At 37.1% G+C, this 23297-nt stretch overlaps 1 protein-coding gene across 1 annotated transcript in view; it reads right to left on the bottom strand.

The window, feature by feature from the left end:
- Positions 1 to 23297, bottom strand: part of LOC129726010 (IQ motif and SEC7 domain-containing protein 1) — a 198190-nt gene that overhangs the window by 124242 nt on the left and 50651 nt on the right. Inside the window, exon 2 of the mRNA XM_055682529.1 lies at positions 2766 to 4055. Coding sequence (XP_055538504.1) covers positions 2766 to 3367 — 602 coding nt within the window. The 5' untranslated portion in view covers positions 3368 to 4055. The remainder of the gene's footprint in view (positions 1 to 2765; positions 4056 to 23297) is intronic.

The following is a 23297-nucleotide window of genomic DNA, read 5'->3' as shown; positions in this document are numbered from 1 at the left end:
TTTCATTTGTTTGTCATTCCTTTTGGGGCGGACGGTATTCGATTAAAGGGTATTCGATTTTCTGTAGTAGAATTAAATGGAAACATAACCTATTCTCAATATTCAATTCCATTCTACTAAGACGCTCAAAATGAAATTGATTAAAAATATCGCTTGGTCTCATTTTGAAGGGCATACTTGACTCTATAGATGGAAGAATTTTTAAAAATATGTTATTTTTTGAGTTTGTGCAAATTCAATTTAAAAACATGACAAAAATGTCAATAATTTTATGCATTATGCATATAAAAGCAAGCAGATTTATTTTTTTTGTATTTTTGGTATCTTATAACTAGAAATAATTACCTATAAGTTGATTCATAAAGATTAAAAATCGATCAACTGGTTCAAAAGTTATGAATTTTTTTTGAATTAAATATATCGAACCGTCCTAACAACCCAACGAAAAACTACGGGTTTGATTATTTTCAACATAGATCCATCCCTGCGATTTTGAGCACAATTGAAGCACTTTGCGTGATCAACTTTAGAATAGGGTGATCATAAAAACGACTGTGTTGGAAGTATTTAATTTTAAAAAAATTCATAACTTTTAACCCAGTTGATCGGTTTTCAATCTTCATGGATCAAATTAAAGGTAATTATTTCTAGTTATGAGAAAAAATATCAGAAAAATAAATCTGCTTGTTTTTATATGCATAATGTAGAAAATTATTTAAATTGTTTTCATGTTTTCAAATTGAATTTACTTAAATTTAAAAAAAATTTATATGTTTAAAAATTCCTCCATCTATAGAGTCAAGTATGCCATTAAAAATGAGATCAAGAGATATTTTTTATGTTTGCCCAAAAAAAAAATTACAAACAAATGAAAAACGCATATATTTTGATGAAAAACATAAATAATTTCGACCAGAATTACGATATTTATAATACCAGTATTGCAAATTGTTTCTCGTAAAAAGCTCTACAAGTCGTTTAAAGACAGTTTTAAGGTAAAACTTGAAATAAAAAAGTTAGTAAAAAAAGTCAATATAAATCGGTTGTTTTCAAAGATAGAGGAAAACTTTTTTTAGCTTTTATGTTTTTTTATTCTATCTACAAAGATTAAAAAGTTAGATACTAGATTGCATAGGAAACTTTAGTCACCCTTATTTTGGATAATTTTTCAATAAACGCTTTATCAAATGTAACAACTTTGTAGAAGAAAGTTTTTCTCTAAATTATTGCTATAGAGCTCTAGATCCAAATTTCCCCCCAAAATTTGGTTTCTAAGCCATTGTGCATTGGCGACATTACAACCTACGAAACAAAATTTCAAAAAAATCGTTATTTTTCTGAACGAAAAAATCGTCATCGAGTGGCACGTCTGATTATCTGTGCTATAATGTTCCATTTTTCCAATTCGAGCTTTGGGACAAAATTTGTGTTTACCAGTTTTCTGCTTTTAAGATTTTTAAAGTATTTACAGGATTTCGGACTGAAATATTTTTTATTTCATCCCATTTCATTTATTTGTAGTAGGAAGACTGCGTTTCTATTTGATTTAAGATTTAATTCATAAGCTTGTTCCAAATCTGCATCTTCTAGCCGAAAATCATTTTCGCCTTTTTTCAGCAGCCAGAAACATATTTCAGGTTATTTTGATTCAACGTGGTAAAAAATATATCAATTGCGGCATCTAAGATCAAAGATATTATTTGCTTCAGTTTTTCTGTATTCATCGGTAGGTTTTCCTGTTTAAAAAAGCGTTTCTTGTAATTTGTGCCAGAATTTGCTCTTTAATTTACAAAACCGAAAAAAACTATTAACACGCACATTTATTCTATTATTTGCATTGTTAATATATTTTCCTTTTCTGGCGTTTAATTCCAGTATTTAAAGTAAATTGCAGAATTTTAATACGTTAAATAATAGTGTTTTTTTGTTCACATTAAATTGGACAGTTATTGGACTGTGAACCACACTTACAATGTTAGTTACTCCTGCTCATAAAAGTTTGTTCATTTGTGTTTGAATTTAATGATTTCCTTTTCTGACTTTTCAAGCTTAAGAACAAAAAGACTTTTGTAAAACGCATGTTTCATCAATTTCTGGCCTTCAGTTCCAGTAAGCTTGAGCAAAACTCAGATTTTTCTTCACATTTATATATATATATATATATATATATATATATATATATATATATATATATATATATATATATATATATATATATATATATATATATATATATATATATATATATATATATATATATATATATATATATATATATATATATATATATATATATATATATATATATATATATATATATATATATATATATATATATATATATATATATATATATATATATATATTTACGGCTCCTACGGTAAGGCTATTTTAAAAATTCTAATTATTTAATCGATAAATTCTAGCCAAGTTCTATGTGTTTGGTCTATTTAAACATTTGTTGTGATTTTAAACCTGATTTGGAATCTGATTTGGGATCCTGAACAAAAATTCTAGATAAATATGATGCCAATATAAAACCATGTAAAATAGGGTTTCAATTTTCTAAGATGTTATAGGCAAGTGAAAGATAGACAGAGTATCTGTGAAACAAGCAAAAGATAGAAAAGAAATAGGACAAATGAAGAACTGTATCTTTGCTTCTGGAGATGAAACAAACTTGGTCCGAAACGTCATATACAGTAAAATCCTACAATTGCATCTTTTCAACTGATAAAAAGTGTCAAACAAACCATCAACCTTACCTTAAAACCGTCGCATGATGCGTGGTGTGCGTTTCCGTTTCCTTTTTCTTCCCGGAGTAGCTCACCACCGTAATATGGCGGGTTTGTGTTCGTACAACCCGTCGCACCCGACTCCGACCATCCCCCACATAGACCACGGTAGTTCTCTTCTTGTTACCACCCCCACTGCTACCGGTGTGATCACTACCATTGCTGAGGACACTACCCGCACTGTGGTGGTTATTATTATTACTATCATTCTTCCTCGAATCACTTCCACTTTCCGACTTCAGATTCAGACTATCCAACTTTTCACTCAAATCGTAGTAGCTGCTATGCTGATGCGGATAGTACCGGAAGTACTTCTCCGAACTGCCCGGACTCGGAGCACTAAACGCATTCTGGTACTTGAGCTTTTCGCCCTCACTGCTCGGATGGTGATACTGCCGGGATGAAGATCGGGACGACGATCGACGTTCACCCCCGGATGGGGAGGATCCGTTTGCGCGCCCGTGATTATGCGGATGATGATGGTGGTGGTGATAGTGTCGATGATGGTTCTTAAAATGATGATGATGGTCACCGACGTTGCCAGCCCCGACGAACAGCTCCGGATCGAGCATTTTTCGGCGTGATTTTGATCGATCGTGACAGCAGACTTTGCTTGAACACTGGGCGGGTCTAGATTGCCGGCAGTCGCATAGTTTCCTCTCTATGCTGCGATTGTTTCCCCGCGCGCTGCTCGCCTCTTTCTCTGGGAGTCGCTGGGTTACCACGGCGCTGCAGTTTATTGTTTAATTAATTACGGTCGTTTTTCAATTTCACTTTTAATATCACTTTCCTTTGTTACAACGAGAAGCTCTTTTTCACACATACACAAAGCACACAAAGCATACAGTCACTTTTTTTTCGCTGCTCTCGGCTGATTCGCTCTGGCCTGTTGATTGTTTTCTCTACAAAAGAAAACTTTCGAAACAATACCTTCGACTAACTAACAAATTAGTAAACACGATGCTGTACGGCCTACGGTGCGGCGCCGGTAGCCAATGATGGATGAAAATGGACCGGAATATGGCGCAGATGGTCGATTAAGAAAAATAAAAGAAAAAAACTGCTACAATTGGATGACGGTGGTTAATCGTTGCTGGAAGCTCTCTGGCTTATGGGCGGGAAATTCGATTTCGGCGTTTTTTTTTTGTTTCACTTTTTCGATTTGATTTGGTAATAAACTTTTTTGGTCGTCATTGCGGTGCGGTTCACAGTACTAATCTGCGTGTTGCGGCATGATGCGGAGTGGTGCAATATCTAGAGCTGTAGGAGGAGGAGCAGGAAAAACATGTAAACTATCGAGCTTAATTTACACTGAATGATCCGGTCGATCAACCAGTTAATCTTACTTACAACACAGCGGAAAGTCATTTCTGGTGCCGAAAACCAAGCCTAAACGGCTAATACACTTTTTACGATGAACCGAATATTTTTTTTTAAAGAATAGTTTGTTCCTAAATTTACAACCACAGGCTTGAAGTGAACCAAGAGGAAGGTGAGACGAATTGTATTTGTATATAAAATTCAGTGTTCCAACTCTTTCTTTGAAACTCTTTTTCTTCCAATGCCCATGCACAACTGTACGGGATTATGCCATGAGGACATTGCAAACTAATTGTACCTAAGAATAGATGATAAAATTTGTCACGAAAACCGTACACAACCGTACGGGTCAGCAGGGTGACTGCCAGGTTACAGCATTTGCATGTTAGTTGTTCGTTTGAATAGAATGCTATTTTCGAGGCCTGTTGTTTTGTATAACATTTCGTTGACTGCCTAAGGGAAATAAGCGGAGTATTCGCACTTGAAACTTTTTGCCATGCAATAAATAATAAATGATAGAAATTATGTACATCACGCCACCGAATGATTCACTAATAAATATTGTCTAACAGACTTTCAGTCAACAGAACTTTTAGGTCATCAGTTAGCATTTGTCTATCACTTTACCTGGTTGCCAACTGGACTTCCAGGCGCAAGTGTGTGTGTGTGTGTGAATGTTTGTGAACCCATCGTACATCAACCTGGTCTGCCAATGCTATTTGCCGGACTCATTTGCAGCGTATTCCCGCAAAATATTTACTCAAACTTATTTATTTGTTTTCGTCTAAAGAATACGAACGAAAATGAGGCACCACAACTTCTTGGAGTGTGCGTGGGATCTGCCACTGAATTGACCGCTTTGTTGACCTCCAATTGATCGTGGCACAAACTCGCCGTGGTACGAGGAAAAGGAGCTTGCTATTTAGCAATTTCACGCGCGGAGGTGTTAAATACCGGTTTCTTTTTCGGCGGTAAATTTCGTTACTTGTCGATCGGTTTTGCTATGGTAAGTCTGTCTGGCTGGAGCAGAGAAGCTGCTTTGGTCGTAATTATTTCCAAGCGCTGAGGTAATGCTACGAAAATAATAACACGCCTGTGTGGCTATAACGGGATAAGCGTAGGGGGGTTAGTCACCGCAATCTATTAGAGCGATCGCTAAAAATAATCACCTCGCTGTGCTAAAAACAAATTGGTGAAAGTGCGGTTCTACCAAAAACAGTTAATAACCTGTTTGAACTTGAGCTTGCCTGAAATGGCCTTTACACGATTAATATTCGTTAGACTCTTCAGGGGATTTACTGCCATAATACATAACACCTGGCTAACCTTCAGCCTGACAACCTTAACTACCCATAACTGAAAGTGAAACCACCATAAAGAATGGCATTACTGGCTTATGCTTCGGTTGACTTCATCGAGGGAGAAACCTCCCGTATAGGCATAAATCAGTGTGACAATACGCCAGATTCCGAACTGTCGAAACCATTAAATGTATTCAGGTGTAGCAGCAGCTTTGGCCAAGGATGATGATCCATCCACTATTTTTTGCACTTCGACCGAATCTGTCACGACTCTCGCGAGCCGCGAGACTGATCAATTTGACATTGAGCATGATTTCGAAGCAAGCTTAATATTGTTGTTTTTTTTTTCCTCTCTCTCTTCTTCCACTACCTACCACCGCGCGTCGCTGCTGTTATAGAAATCAAACAATCACCGCTGAATTGCTACCGGGGAGGCATGCAAATTTCTTCAGGGTCTTTGGCAGACCATTGCGAGATTATCTCACAAGAGGCGGGGAAAAGTGATGATAATCTTTGGGAAGATCTGGTGGAGCTGGTTTTGGATACAAAAAAGCGCAAGTTAATAAAATGTAGTGATGGGTTTTCTACGAGGATTTGATACCATCTTGTGGTGCTTTTTTTCCGGTGAAATATGGCTTCACGCAGCTGATTTCGGGCAGCATCCTATAGTACGCTTATTGAGATGTTGTAAATTAGCTCATAATTAGAGGGATACGGAGTGTATACGTAGCAACGTTTCGGAGACAATGCAGTCGCTAAATTTGAAGAGAGATTGGTGAAACTTTCGCCTTGGCGGTAGTAAAATCGTGACTCGGTGAATCCTAATTTCGGGGCAGAGAAGGTGTGAGCAACTAACTGAATGATCAGTGAAAATTTTCTTTTATTTGTTGGCGGACTTCCGGTTTATTCTGTGGTTGATGAGTCATTGAAATGCAAAGAGATGTTTTATCTATTTTTTAAACCACTGCAAAACATATGATGTTTAGTCTTATATGACTTACAAATGTTTTAGGATGAATCAAGTCAGTTTTGATTGAGATTTTAAACGTTCTATAAAATTGATTCTTTTCAACAATCAAGAGTGAAACTTTTTCTCCGTATATTTCGTGAGGAAATATTCTTAAGTTTTTTCAAATTTCGTTATTTTTCGAATACGCTGCCAACAGATAATCCAGTGAAGGGTTACAACCGTCTTCGTGAATCAATTAAGTAAAAAAAACCGCCAAGAATAAGAGTAACATCAATATTTTTTCATTGCCACTAGGAAGGGCTCTTGAACTATCCTAACCACCTTTCGCAGTCCTAACCACCCTGACATACAAATTTCAACGTTGATCGGTTCAGTAGTTTTCACGTTTATAAGGATTAAACAGACAGACAGAACTGCATTTTTATATGTTCAGATTGCTTGTAGTTATTTAAACCGTGTATTTTAAGTATTAAAACATTGGTTTACCATGAAAAAAAAAACAAATTTTTCAGTTGTCACCCGCTATGCACTCGGCTCAGTTAATTTGATTTATATATCGGCACAAAGTTCTTTGTGCTAACGGGAAATCTACCTTTGGAAGTATTTCCATTATTCATTATGAAATAATGAATAATAATATTAGGTGCGCAACTAAGTCCTCGCCATTTTGAGGGCAACTTAATTTTAAAAATAATGTTACCTTCAACCAATCGCAAATCGCTAACTACAAATTTGTTCCATATTTCTGGCAGAGCTCGAATTAACGATTGGTAGTATGAGGCCGAGCGTTGTCATGCTGTAGAATCATTTTCGGTGCCTCTGGTCGTGTTGTGGTCGTTTTTCGCGTAGTGCTCGGCTTCAATCGCATCAATTGCAGTCGACACAGTTCCCCACCGATAGTTTCGTTCGGTTTCAACAGCTCAAAATAAACATCACCGACCTACGTTTCTTGTTTTATAACAATTTCCAAATCACGATTGCAAACGCTTGGCAGGTGGAGCCTAGCGCGATAGGGCCGAGTGGAGCCGAGCGCGATAGGCAGTAGCGTAATAATTGACGGAGACGAGTTCGAGGTGGTTGACGGATTTGTATACCTCGGTTCTTTGGTAATCCCCAGACGTATTGTAGCTGGAAGTCGTGCCTACTACGGACTCCACAAAACTTTGAGGTCTGGTAAACTTCACCCCCGTACCAAATGCACCATGTACAAGACGCTTGTAAGACCAGTAGTCCTCTACGGGCACGAGACATGGACAATGCTCGAGGAGGACTTGCGAGCACTGGCCGTTTTCGACGAACGACGTGTGCTTAGGACTATCTTCGGCGGAGTATGTGAGGATGGCGTATGGAGGCGAAGGATGAACCACGAGCTGGTGCAACTCTACGGCGAACCCAGTATCCAGAAAACCGCGAAAGCTGGAAGGGTATCCAGCCGGTACAAGACGTAGAGGTGCACAACGAGCTAGGTGGTTAGACCAAGTGGAGCAAGATCTTGGAAGTGTGGGACTCTCAAGAAACTGGAGACAAGCTGCCATGGACTGAGGACGTTGGTGTAACATTGTGACACAGGTGAAATTCTGAGGGATGTTTCACCAGGAAAGTAAGTAAGTAAGGGGCCATCCACATACCACGTGGACAGATTTTTAACGATTTTGATCCCCCCCCCCTCCTTCCGTGGACAACTGCTCATATAAATTATTTTTTCTTTTCTATGGACCGTGGACATTCCACATATCCCCCCCACCCCCCAAGCTGTCCACGTTCAATTGTATGTGGATGACGCCTAAGTGATTAGGATTGCAAACACTTGGAAATGGCTTGGCAGGTAACTTCTAATACCGAAGCAAGCTGTTCCTGCGTTTGGTATGTATCCATTTCGATCCCTCCAAACGAGCGTCTTCGAAGGTTTTTGGCCTTCCTCCCCGCGAACAGTCAACAGCAATATTACCGTCTTCAAAGCGACGGAATCAACCACGGTAGGTTCATTCACTTAAGGGGTAATATCAACCAAAAAAAAAATTTCTTGTCCTTTTTTTTTTTATTGGCTTAAATCTTGCTAAACTATCATAGAATCAAAATCTACATCGCCCAAGTACTGATCTATACTCAAAATTCGTTTAAACCGATTTTTACCGAACAACTTTTATGCTTCAAAATAACATTTTTCATTTATTCTAGCGATGATCGTTTTTCTTTTTATTTCGAGGCTTTGGAAACTAACAGAAGTTACCTATGATCGTTATAGTGATTCAAATTTAAAGTATAAAGGTCCCTGCATAAAGTTTCGACCGTTGTAGCGTCTCTACAGCACGTGTTTACTCACAAGTTCTCTTTGTTCAGTCGATCAGCCATTCTCGTTGTGTACGTTCTTTGTTTGAGTTTTTCTATACGTAGATGATTTTCGTTATATTTAAAAGTGCTTAAATGTGAGTGACAAGTTTGAGTTTTGCGTGAGATCGGACGCCAACCGCGTCAAAGTCGCTGAGCATCGCATTTCTGATATCGCGAAATAGGCTAGGCGCAGCCTTACATCAGATAATAAAAAGGAAGAAGAGGAAAATAAAGCCCAGGAATGACATCTTTACGGCGCAGGGATTCCAAAAATATAATCATGTGTACTTCACTAGCGACACTTATGTAGACAATGAAAAAAAAATTTTTTTGGTTATAGGTGGCGTTGGGCACGACTGCTACTGCTCGCCGCGGAAGAACTTTTAAAAAAAGCGGTTCACGGCAATCGCTATACAGCCTCCATTTTGTAAAAATAAGCAATGATTTTTTTTTCTATTCTACAAGAGTTGCTTGATCCAATGATATATTATTTATATACCTTACATCTCAAATGTCCTTCAAAAAAATCACGAAAAAAGCCTTGTTTTTTTTTGAGCATTTGGTAGACATTACCCCTTAAAGCAGCATTTTCAAAAACAAAAATTTAACTCTCGATGCGCTTCAGCGCAAAAGAAAGTAACGCTTCTCGAAAATGACGATTATTTGGCACCAAATCAGACATTTTTACATAATTAAAAGTATGCGAATGCTTAATAACATCAAGAACTAAGTTGCGTACCTCATATTTTTTGAATAAAAACAAAACAATGTGTTTTGGATGGTTGATTTTGTTTGATTTTTGTTTAACAAATTAAACTCACCTTGTAAGATATTTTTCCATAATTATGTACTTTTTTCCAATGTGATGTTTATAAGAAGATTGTGATTATCTTTGTTAAAGTCGTGTAAAACCATGTTACGATTTTTGAAAAAAAAAAAAATAGTGATTCAAGCTATAAAGTATATTCATATGATTTTAAGCTAATAAACAACGCATCTTTTGATATAGAAAAAAGGGTGATCAATTCACCTTAAAGTTAGATAGAATGGTCCTACTTCATTTGATTGAGATAGACGCATAGTGTCTTCAGTAAATCTCTTACATATTACGAACCATATAAAGTTTTCTTTCAAAAGGCACTAAAAATCCTAGTTTGCGTTCTAATTTTTTCCCACATTTTTCCGAATTTTTAAACCTTCTACAAAGTTATCAGCCTTCCAAAACTTCATGTTTTTGCAAAAAAAAAAATATTATGTTTTATCTATTAAAATAAACAAGCTATTTGCCATATAGTAATATTTTCAGGGGTAATTGCACGTCCGCCATCTCTAAATCTCGCAATTATTCACAAGTGGCAGTTCCACTGGCAATTAAGATACAAACTTTCGGCTTTTAAATTCTGTAGACAGCATCCTCGATTAATTGTTGTTTTCAAATTCATCGGTGTTGTTTCAACTACGTCATAGATTTGTTTTCTTCTGTTTTCTGCTTGCGGGTGAATGAAGAAAAAGTGAAAAAAGTCTCAATTTGTATGTGTTTTGAAATGTATTGAGAGATATTTTGTGAAAGGGCTATCAGTAAACCACGTATAAACATTAAGGGTCATTTCTGATCCTTCTTCCGTTAGCTTAGAAAATAGCTAAAAGTCACGAGAAATTAATTTTTTAAGCTGCTTGAGATATGTATGACACTAACAGAACAACTTTACAGCTTTATGCAAACACTAGTACCTAACCTACAAACTAGTAGTCGAATTTATGTTTCACTCATATGAGAGCCCTCCCTTCCAGAAGAGGGAGGGGTGTCAAATAACCATTGACATATTTCTTACTCCTGAAAACCTCACCATGTCAAATTTGGTTCCATTTGCTTGATTAGTTTTCATGTTACGCAGAAGTTTGTGTTATATTTGTATGGGAGCCCTCCATTTAGGAAGAGGGAGGGGTGTTGAGCTACTCTAATAACCTTTTCCGGCCTCAAAAACCCCTACATACAAATTTTCACGCCGATTGGTACAGTAGTACAGGTAGACAGATAGAACTGCTTTTTTATATGATAAGATTTCTTGTAGTAATTTAAATCACTTATTTTACGTATTAAATTATTGGTTTACCATCGCTCATAACAAAATATTAATAAAAAAAAAATCCCGATTTTATCACATTCCCTATTTTATCACCCCAAACATCATCCAGGGGGTGATATATTCGGGTGATCACTGAAAAGGGTTTGAGCGGTCGTCAACGCACACTTCGTTAGTTTGCCATCTTCAGTTTACAACAATTCAGTAGCTACCGTTTTGTATAGATCAATAACGGCGCCGGCATTTTGCTTACGATCGTTAGAGTAAGGAAGAATGTTGTAAGGGAGGACGTGTAACAGTCTTTATTGTCGGAGACCGAGTTTACCTCTGCATCTCCACGAATGCGACGGAAAGGTCGAATTTGATCACCGTGGCAAGTGACGAATCGAATAAAGTTGCGCGCGAAGCTAGCTCATTGAGCAGGTAAACGAAGGTATACATTGCGTAGTCGTTAAAATAATTAGGATATTCATCGGCCGAACGAAACCTACTCCGATTTGCAACACGTTTATTTGAAAGTAACGGATGAGCAATCTCCAGCTAAACGGTTATGCCAAGACCGAGTTTATTTCTGAATCGCTACGACTGCGGTGAAAGGAGAGGTTTTTGTTATCATGTCTCCGTGGTGATTGATGGAATCGAACGATGTTGCGCACGAAGGTAGCTCGTTACAAAAACGAACTAACGATTCAAACACCGCGATTCTATGCGAATAACGCGCGCGAAAATCAGCTACCCCTCGAAGCACTTAAGAATCCATATCAATTTCTATTACCAAACCCAATTCGCAAGATATTTTACAATGATGTACTTGGAATTTTGTGGCTCAAATTATTCCATAAAATTTCAAAATTTCACAAAATTTCAATCATTTCACATATTACAAATCCACTATAAAAAAGTGTAACGCTTTTTTGTATATTCTACAACGCAAGCCACAATTTTCATAATATTCCGAATTCCATGTCCACAATCCTTAGACTAATATGATGTCTCGAAGGTGAAAGTTTTCCGAAAAGTTTAAAACAATCCCCATTCTTGAACAATTCCTAAGTCTGCTTTCAGAACCTAATAAAAACTGATGTCTTGAAAGAAAACATGCCGGTAAAAGCAACAGTCCAGTGGAGTCTCTTGTACACTCGGTACACTTCTATTCGTACTGCAGCGGTACTAATCGGTACATTTTTGTTCGTGCATTTCTATTCGTGTGCAATCGAGGAAAAACTGCAATGCTGCTGTTGATGACGATTGAAAGTTTATCTCATAAATATGATTACTATAAATTACTCAACAAGAATTGTAAGATTTTGTTACGGATCTTTATTTGATTTTGTTTTCGATATTCATTAAATAATCGTGATCGGATAGTATCGAAAGAGTAAATTTCCAAATATACACATTTATAGAAGAGTAAGAGCCTACGAATGCTTGGGAATTTTTGGATTATTTACTAAGATTCATTCAGAATCTCTTTTTACCTTTCAAAATTGTTAGATGATGTATTATTATTCTGAGCGTTGCCATAATAAACGTATATTAGATGTCTTCGTAATACAGCGAATGCAGTTGTAGACAAATGAAAAAAAATGTTAAGCGAAAAACGAAAATGGAATTGTTGATTGCTACGATTTTTTTGCTGGAACTTGTTACTAATTTTGTTTAACATGTCTTCTTAGGGGCTTCCATATTATTTTGAAAGTGAGATCCACATTATAGATTTGATTTAATCAGAGTTAAATGAGACAAAACCATTCATTATGATAACGTAAGTATTATGGGATTTGGTTTTCGAGGATATGGAGTTGATTCTGACTTTGACGCATTACGAGAAATTCTTGGTTCTTCTTCAACAAGCACGATACACTTGTGCCTTGTCAAATTCATGTTGATTGCACAAAAAAATACTACAGGCGTAATATCGCCAAATATAAACGATATTCTTTCGAGTGTTGTTGAATATATTTCGAAAATTGATTTCCAGGGGAGGCTGAAAATAAAAATACGTACAGTCGCTGAGCAAACACATTGATTCTGTCTGCCGACTGTAACAAAAAATCCCCTAATTATAGAACAGACACGACAAAGTGATCTATTCGCACGACAACGCTCAGCCACATGTTGCTAACGTCGTCAAAACCGATGTGGAAATGCGGAAATGGTACGTCCTACCTCATCTCCTGTCATCGCCCCATCCGATTACCACCTTTTCCACCAAAACCAAATCCAAAAGTTGGGTGCATTCGTAGATAGTGTTAAAAACGACTACACCAGCACTAACCGACACGGAATCCGTATGAATCCGTTTTTTCTAGCGATGTACTATATTTTCATAAATAAGAATGTAACTATTTTGACGTAGAACTACGTCTCTAAGAAAGTTCGGCTACACAGGGGTGTAAAATGAATATCTAAAAAAGGAAAAAGGTACGAGGGTTGTCCCCTTTAAAATGAATATAAGTTGCTCGGTTTTTTTCCTTCGTTCTTGCAGCAATCGAGAATCAAAATATCCTCGCATTCGTTTAAAAGCAAAAAATTGTAATTAGATTATTCGAACTATTGTAGTATTGAAAACTGTGTGAAAACGCAGATTTCGATCGCCGATTGGTCACTTAATGCTTGCTTTCCCTAACACGGTCGACAAAATCAAAAACCTAGTTAGCCAGGAATGCTCTATATGGGCTATATAAGAGCCCACTTCTGCTCGAACCAATCGCTTTACCAGTGGTTGGCCATTAGGACGGTTCTAAAAAAGTAGCACTGGATAGCAGCAACGGTAGATGCTGAGGCACTTCATTTAATAGAATAACAGAAGGGTTACTTGCAAAGCCACAACCGCAAGTTGACGTATAACTATGTATATGGAGCTGTTCGTTAAAACACTTGCACTTTTGCATTCGGGAGTGATCGCGAATTCTTTGAATGATAGACGCGAAGATTACGATAGACTATGGATCTCATATCAATGTCAATAACTTTTATCCTACACTAATAAACTCTCTAAAAATAATGTTATGACTCTGAAAGGATTCAAAATGACAACTGGGGTCGATTTACGGCTTATGAATATCACCGAGATAATATGGCAATACTCATGTAAGCTGTTATTTGTTACTGATTATTTTAAACTTGCTGTCGTGGTCCACCTTTTTTTCACAATAAAGCCTCAAATTACAAAAACGGCGATTTTTAATTTGTAGGTATACTTGATACTTTCGGAAAAAAAATAGAGAGCAGTTGGGAAAAAAAAAGATCAAGTAAAATCTGAATAAACGATTTGAAAAAAAATAGCAAAGAGATTTTGCGGAAAGTCGACTTGTCTGAGAAGTTAGCTTAGGAAAAAGGCGTAAGTTTTTAAACTTAATGATTATGAGCAAAAAATAGATAATTTTGAAGAAAATCAATATTTGAATTGATTTCGAGATAATTTATGTCTTCCCATTCTAATATGTATTTGTAATGACTTGAAAAGAAACGCGTCTAATGGAAAAATGTCTTCAATCCAATCAATGTTTGTTGAAAACAACGCGTAGAATTTATATCGTCTATTATTTTTCTGGAACTTACATATTTTGGCTCAACCTGAAAAACTACTCGAAATTCGTAAATTAAAAAAAAAGCTATACTTTAAATTCGAGTGGTTTTCCCAAAAGCCATGGTTTTCGAGTAATTTGCATTCAATATTTCTCATTGAAAATTTTTAGTAGGGTTACTTAAATAATCAATCGGTTTAGATCCATCTCACACATCTTTTCAGTAAAACATTTTAACCCAACAATGGGGCTCCGATAATCCGAGTCCCACAGAGGACTAATTATCTCCGCCTCCGCCTCACATAAATCGTGTACACAACCCTTAACCCAACCGCCAAACCGGCTAATTACCGACTGTCGATCACACTTTCATCGAGCACACGAAATCGGAATCTCAGCCCTTCTTCCTCTGCGGAACATCGTCGGTGTTAAGAACCGCGATTCCCACAACATGATTGCTCCCACAAACATAAAATAAAAGGAAAAATAACAACAACAATAACAACATCTGTGGATTTGCATAATAACTGCGCAATTTTCCAACATTGTTCTGGCTCTCTCTCTCTCTCCTGCTTTTAAGGCAGACTTTCGCTTTCGCTTGTGGCATGGAGTTACCACCGTTTCCGTTTTCTTGAATCGTGTAATCGAATTACCCGCTCAGATCGCATCTCAAGCACAGCAGCCCGGTTCCGAACAAGCGGCAATCTGCAATTGTTGTCAGTGCGCGCAGTCAGCCAACTTCCTGCGTTTCTAAGTACGATTTGGATTGTGTGGTTACTCTCGTAGGAACACTGCTATCGCATTTCGGCCTACTGAACCGCAAATCTCATCAGCTCTAGCAAAGCTCCGCTTTGGTTTGATTGGTAATTGAATTTTTCCCAGGCTCATCACCCTCGTACTCACGGAAATGACCCTTCGCTGGCCGAATCCGATCCGGGCACTGTTTGAACGAATAAACCATACCGAAATTGACCAATTATTGCTAATTCCACGCCGAGGTTTCGGTTTTTCCCAAAAAAAAACTGGCCAGCCGTCAGTGCAGAGGTGATGGTGGATTTCTAAAGAGAGCGAGGAAAAAATAGCTGATCGATTTGATTTGATAATTTAATCACCACGCTCGGTTGTTCGTCGAAGGCAGGAGGCCTTTTGAAATAGAAAACGCCTTCCTTGATTAATTAGCTGTGTTTGTGACGATCGCTTGTGAAACTGGCGCAACGAATGACGAGGTGCTGAACTGCTAATTAACTGTTCGAGACAGATTTTTGCTCTCTGGTTCAGGAGTTTTTTTTCTGGTAGGAGACTAGAAATCCCGGAAGAACAAGCTGCTTAAAACGCTAAGAAGTTGCAAGTTCTGCCGCGGTCGCCATGTAGAACGCCACGACAATGGTGGTGTACAAACAATGCACGAACTACTTCAGGTACGATTATCAACTTTCCGTGTTTGTTCTTGGGTTTGTTGAAACTCCCAAGCCCCACGGTGTCCCACTTCCTACACATTTCACCATAAACAAACGCAAATTAGTAAACGCGGACAACAATAAGCTCGAGTCGGCAATGGTGCAATCGACATTTGTGCGAACGCACGTAAAAAAGCGTTATTTGCACAAGAATCTCTGTCGCGCTGCGGGCGCGGCCAGCAAGAAGTGAACTAGTTTTGGCCTGTCAAATTCACACACCGCCGGGGCAAATCTTGGCGCCACAAACGCACACATACTGCGTGGAGAATTCTTCGGCTGAGATTATACAACATTTGTAGAAACTGGTCAGCTGAAAGGCTTGATTTCATTCGAATGCCCAACTTATGTTCCGATTGTGTTACGTAAGACCTCGCGCGGCGCGGGGAATGGATTTTTCGACGCTCTGTTCTGCTAAAAAAGGCAAAAGTGGAAACGGGAAGCGAAGCATAAAATCCGGGGATTGGTTGGAAATCGAGCGACTAATCTGTTCGATTGAGTGCCGAGTTTTATTGCGCCCCTTCACATCATGCGCATTCCGGTTTATTGCTCTTTTCCATTCGGATTTCGAGTGCACAATTGCCTATCCGCTCGAAAGGTAATGAAGTTCGGAGCTTCGAGTTTAACGCCTACGGAGGGTGTGCTTCTTTTCTTCCGCGCGTCGGGAAACGATAAGTGCCTTCACAGGCGCGGAGGAAGCAAGCCGTTGAATTTATTCGATTGTCTCTGTGTCAAGTCAAATTGAACCGAGCCTGGGCTGGATGTGAAAAAATTAAAAACAAATGCTCACTTTTACGGCCGACTTCGAAGGATATTGAAACTTCCGATTCGGAAGGTAGTTTTATGTGTTTTTCATATGATAGAATAAAATAAAACATATAAAACAAATTGTTCTAATTCAATTGATTCAATGCAAACACTATGCGTATCATTATTTCTTCAATGGTTTTTTTATGACAAATTCATGAAAGTGACAAAGACCTTGATTAAAACCCATCAGAAAAAGATGCTTAATAAAAACATTTTATAACCAGGTTTAACACTCCTTTCTTGTTTTGGGGCTTGTAAAAAAAATTTACTTCTACTTAAGAACGCTTTTTAACTATTTCTGTTTCGACAGAAAATGTAACCGTGAATTCTTCCATCATATAATTATTTTTTATATGTTAACTTATTTATGGTTACAGCCATTGTTGTTTACCACCGAATATTCCGAAAAACGGTGGTAAACAACAATGGCTGTGGTCATAAATAAATTGAATAGTTTAGCCAGCAATTTATACCAAAATTACTGAAACCAGCCATCACTGCAAACAACAATTTGTTCGACAGAGGCTCCATGAGAAAAACAAACAAACAATCCGTCGAAATAGTTCGCTTTTCCTCGACTTTACCGACGGCACCGCAGACTAGCCGCCTAATGAAGATTATGATAATATCAATTTTTTTTGCGCACATTTCCGTGTGTTTCGTTCGTGTATGGACTGGGTCAGTCGGGTGATGTGTGTGGTCGATTTTCGCTGCTGAGATTGACCGTTTGAACTCGCACACGCTCTCCGTGTGCGGTGCTCCGCGCTGCTAGTCGCGTAACAGTTCGAAAGTGAAGCTCAATTTTCAATTGATTGATGGTTTCATCAATGTTACTGCGCGAAGAGTTACTAATTGAATAATGCAGCTTACTTTTTTACTCTTCTCTCGGAAAGCGTTTCGTAGATTATCATCCATACGGCATAATGTTATGTTTGACTCGGGTAATGGTTCGCAATGGTGCTGTTTTAACCTGGCGGTATGTTTTAAAACCGCAACCACACAAACGACAAACGCGGTGTGCGGGTACGAATAAAAAAGAAAGTACAACCGGTGATGGTTCACGTACCCAAACGGTCCGTTGTGACATTATGGGGTTTACAACGGAAGTGACAGCAGCACGTTGAAGTCGTTTTTTTTGGTCCCCGTTTGGAGGAGTAGAGGCTTTGCACAATTTCCTGATCCCCTGTGTTTGGTGGTGGAAGCAATGTCGCAGTAATGTCAATCAAAAACAAAATGACAACAAAATGTATTCATTGTTCAGTAGTAAAAGCACCTTCCCCGGATAGACCTCAATCAAACGGAATTTGAGCATATGTATGCTGCTGTTCATAATAAACAAAAGATTGGACCAAGTCATAATCATGCACAGGGGAGAGTGGGTGTTTAACACCCCTTTCCTAAAAGCGAAGGAAAAACGCTTTGTTGAGAGAGTTGAGAAAAAACTAAGCATTAACTAATTCAATTATATGTGCAAGCCAATGTCATTAAATGCGGTAATACTAGCACAGAATTGAACGATTTGAAATAAGTGTTTTTTTTTGTAAGATTTAGAGCACTGTGACTGATCTTTTGTACCACATTATGAAATAGTGTTAGTTCTGCCAGAAATTTGTACAGTTCATCAAGATTCTAGGAATTATCAAGTACTGAGCGTTGGTAGATTGCCATTATCACAGTTTTCATATCGACAGTGAGTAATCAATCGGAGATATTTTAAGTCTAAAATGGAGAAAAAAAAATTATATTCCGCAAAATTCGCCTAATCTTAGGTTTAACGTGTAAAAAATGAAACAAAAAAGCTTGAGAAAGTTTAACGGTTTAACGTGTAAAAAATGAAACAAAAATGCTAAAGAAGAGTTATCATTATTATTTCAATGAAACTTGGGCTTTGGTTGTTAAAAAAGTACCAAAATTCATTCACCGGGGTTTGAATAAACATACATCAAAAATATTCGGGCGCTAGATAAAAAGACAAGATGATTGAATGTTATTCATAGAATTCTTAAAACTCATAGAAATATCTTAAATGTCAAATTTGATAAAACAAGTTTTTTAAAAAACTAGAACTAGAAAAACTATAAAAAATTTAAAATTGTTGAAAAAGATTAATTTTACTAAGCACCAGCACTTTACTTTACTAAGCACATTACAGTCAGGAACTAAGAAGAAATATTGTTAAACTTGGCAATAAACTGGTAAAAATTTCATAGATAGATAAACCTCGAAAAAAAAAATACTGTCAGTAAACGGTTGAAAAGTTGTCAGAAAAATTTGGGCAAATTTCCGAAAAAAATGTTTTAAAGCTTAATCTCAATAAAAACGTATTACTAGCTGGTAAACTGAAAACGGTTGGTTAACTATCAGGAAACTGTCTGAAAAATGTTAGACAAAATTTTCAAATTGCTAGTGAGAGTGGTAACATGTTTAATTCACAAATATTAGTTCAATTCTCTACGCAGACTACGGTGAGAAATCGAAAAGGAATATTTTAAATTTTCAAATATCTTCGAATTTTCATCAGAAAAAAATCATTGGTAGAAATCGCATAGTCGAATTGCATATCAGAAAGTCAGAAAGTATAACAAGCTGGTTAAAAAAGCTAGAAAAAAATAGAGTATATAGAGTAGCAAATAAATAAAAGTAGACTAGGAGTAGAGTAGGTGTAGTGGAGTAAAAGTAAAGTGGTTGTAGAGGAGAAGTAGAGTAGGATTAGAGTAGAAAAAGAATACGAGTAGACTATAAGTAAACTGAGAAGTAGAGCAGGAGTAAAGTGGAAGTAGAATAAAAGTAGACTAAAAGTAGAATAGAAGTAAGAGTAGAATAGGAGTCGATCAGGAGTCGATACAGCAGAAGTAGAATAAAAGTAGGATAGGAGTAGAGTAAAATAGAAGTAGAGTACGTTTAGATAGGAGTAGAGTAGGAGTAGAATAGAAGTGGTGTAAGAGAATACTAGGAGTAGAGTAGGAGTAGAATTGGATTAGACTAAAAGTAAACAAGGAGTAGAAAAGAAGCAGACTAGAGGTAGAGTAGGAGTACAGTAGAGGTAGAATAAAAGTAGACTAGCAGTAGATTAGGAGTATAGTAGGATAGTAGGAGTAGAGTGAGAGTAAATTAGGAGTAAAGCAGGCGTAGAGTAGAAGTAGAGTAGGAGTAAAATAGGAGTAGAGTAGGAGTAGAGTAGGTTTAGAGTAGGAGAAGAGTAGGAGTAGAATAGGAGTAGAATAGGAGCAAAGAAGGAGTGAAGTAGGAGTAGAATTGGAGTAGACTAAAAGTAAACTAAGAGTAGAATAGCAGCAGACTAGGAGTAGAGTAAGAGTAAAGTAGAAGTGGAATAGAAGAAGACTAGCAGTAGAGTAGGAGTAGGATAGGAGTAGACTAGAAGTAGATTAGGAGTATAGTAGGAGTAGACTGAGAGTAAATTAGGAGTAAAGCAGGAGTAGACTAGAAGTAGTGTAGAAGTAGAATAGCAGAAGAGGAGGAGTAGAGTTGAGTTGAGTGAAGTGAAATAAAGAACGTAGAGTAGAGTAGAGTAGAGCAGAACCAAAATGCATTGACTGTTTAGTCAAAAAAAAAAATATCAGTCAAATCTTTGTAAGAAATATAAAATTTATGCCAAAAAACCAAAAAGACATCTTAGCACGCTGGAAATATTGAAATTGAAAAAACATTAGCTAGCTTTAAAACATCAAATCCATTATGCTCAAATAGCCACCAACCAGACAATTGAACATAAAAACAGTTAATTTACCACAGCAAAATGTCTAAAAAGGAATTCTCAACAAAAAGTTGAAAATTGTGAGAGAAATGTCAAAACCGTTGAAATTGTTTATATTCATATGAAAAAGAACAAAAAAGGTCGAAAAAACAGTTAGAGAAGTCAAAATATTGTTAGAGAAATGTCAAAACAATTTCAGAATATTTAAATTAGATAGAATATTTAATTTACATTAAAATTAAAAAAAAAAGTCACAACTCGATCAAATCTCTGTAAGCAAAATCTAATTCATGGAAAAAAATTTTCAATGGTATGCCTAAGATAAGCCCAAACGGGCAAAACTATGCCTGAAAATTAAAATTTTGAAGATTTACCGGAAAGCCTGTAATCAACAGTCGAAGAGAGATATCTAGCGCGCTGGGAATCATAAATTTACAATTAAACTTGCAGTTTCATTAGCTTAAAAAATCGTTAACGGGGTTTCAATAGCCCCAAAAAATTAACTTATCCGGGCACTAGTGAAAAAGTCAAGACGTTCGAAGATCATTCATAAACATGTCACAAATGCCAAACTTGTTTAAATTGCTAAAAATATTCAATAAGAAAAAAACTCGAAAGAACTATAAGGTACGCAACTAAGTTTTCGCTGTTTGGCAAAAGATGGCGCCAGCATAGATGTGTCATATAGCAGCGTCATATAATTTCAGTTGCGTGAAAATGTCGATAAACAATCATCATTCGCGAGAAGTGATACTTTTCTCATTCTATTTAAAGAAAACCGAGGCTGAAGTGCATCGAGAGCTAAAAAAAAAATAAATAGGCTGTTTATAAGACACGACCGCAAGTTGAGGGTCAAATTACAACAGCCTGTCTTATATTAATGTGTTTTTAGCAACAGGTTTGGGAATAAACTCCATTGAATAGTGTGAAGCGGTAAATTTCAGTGATAATTCTTGTTTAACCTCCTTTTTTTATTAATTAATTGGAAGCCTTGAAAAGAAGCGTTGATTTTAGACTGCCATTTACCGATGACACTTTCCAGTAAGGGTTAATCGTCTTCTTACTGCAGTAATCGATTATACGACGACTGAATTTCTGCATGCTATTTATTCATTTTTTCATGAAAAATTACTATTTGAAAAATCATTGTAAAACAGATATCAAAAAACGGCTATGTAACAAATTAGATAATTCATTTTTACATGCTGGAAAAAAAATTCAGCCAAATCGGTTCAGTAGATGCTGAGAAAAACTTACGACCAGTTAAAAAAACATGGTTTCAACAAAAACGCTGCAAACAGCTTCGTACTTATTATATTCGCACCCACAACATGCAAATCGATAGCCAAAATACCCGAACACTTAGTCGTACTCTGAACATCCGAAAAACAAATCACGAAGAATTATTATTTTGCAACTTTCCAGAGTATCCCAATTTTCCGCATTTTGGTAGACGCATAAGTAATTTTCCATTTAATTGCTGTAAGAATTAAGGAAATCCGTTCGAAACTGACTGAGTTTTAAGCATTTAAAAGTGTAAAATTTCCTTGACGCTCTCGGTGTTTTCGGTTGCTCATTTCGTACACCTGTATATGTTGCCGTAAGACGTAATTCTACGTCAAAAAGTTTACGGAAATGCTGCTTCAAGGTAAACAACCCACCTCTATTATGGCTTTAAACACGGTAGTTTTAATGTTGATGTTAGCGTGAAAAAGGCCAAAAACCTTCGGAAACGCTGAACTAGGGGAATTGCTCGCTGATGATCTATGCTTAACGCAGGAACAGCTTGCTTCAGCACTAGGAGTTACCCGCCAAACCATTTCCGAGTAAATGGGGATTATTCAAAACCAAGAAACCAGTAACAAGAGAGAATGGGATCTCTTTATCGCATCGTGACGGGTGTTGAAAAATGGAATGATTACAGCAACCCAAAGAAAACAATGTCTTGGTTTGGCCAAATGTACACGCTGCGAAGATTATGCTGTGTATTTGATGAGATTGTTTATTAGGAGCTGTTGAAGCCGAACGAAACCATCACTGGGAAACGGTGTCGACTTCAACTAATGCACTCAAGCAGCGTACTGCGTGAGAAAAGGTTCAAAATACGAGCAGATGCACGAAAAAGTGATTCTGCTGCATGACAACGTTCGGCATCATGCAGCCAAAGTCGTTAAAACTTACATAGAAGCGCTCAAATGGGAGGTCCTACCTCATCCGTCATATTCTCCAGATATTCCGCCGTCAGGTTTCGACTTGTTCGAGCTCATCCAGAGGATGCAGTTGCATTAAACAGTATCAGAAAAATATTAAAAATAGCCAAATGATTTTTTCAAATATGCATTAAAAAAGCAGTCACAAGATGTCAGAAAACTAGTTAAAACTATTTGAAAGCAATCAGAGATTAGTCAAAATAATAAAAGAGACATGACAGAAAATTGTTACAATTATCAAAAATGTTTTGAAAATGCGTCAAAAATATTTCAAATATCCAAAAACCGAATTTTCAAAATAGATCAAATCTATGTAGAAAATATTAACAAAATCATGTCAAAAAAGAACCGTACCCACAGGCTGATTGTTGTCGACGGTTCTTGTCGATGGTATTAAATCTTCTAATCAGGCGATATAGTCTAACGGTCTAAAAATTCGTTAGGGTAAACATGGCAGGGGTTTTTGACCGAAATAAAAAATGTATTCCAGAAAAAAAAACAAAGGCAGGCGTTTTAAACTTTTCAAACCGAGAGATTTTATCGAACTGTGCCTGAATCCCACACACAGTATATAGATGTATTTACGATCCCGGGTTACCCATCCATTAGAAAACGGTTGCGCCAGAAATGCCGTCGACATCGAAGCTCCCATAGAATCCCAAATTTGGCGCCCAACCGCTAATTAAGCCATAAATGCGCCGTGTTCAAAGTTGGCTTATCTAGTACAGCTCCCCGATCCCACACGATTCTCCAACTCCGAAAAGTAACGGATTCTAG

Source organism: Wyeomyia smithii, chromosome 2 (assembly GCF_029784165.1).
Source record: "Wyeomyia smithii strain HCP4-BCI-WySm-NY-G18 chromosome 2, ASM2978416v1, whole genome shotgun sequence".
Lineage (NCBI taxonomy): Eukaryota > Metazoa > Arthropoda > Insecta > Diptera > Culicidae > Wyeomyia > Wyeomyia smithii.
This window is presented reverse-complemented; position numbering and strand designations above follow the sequence as displayed.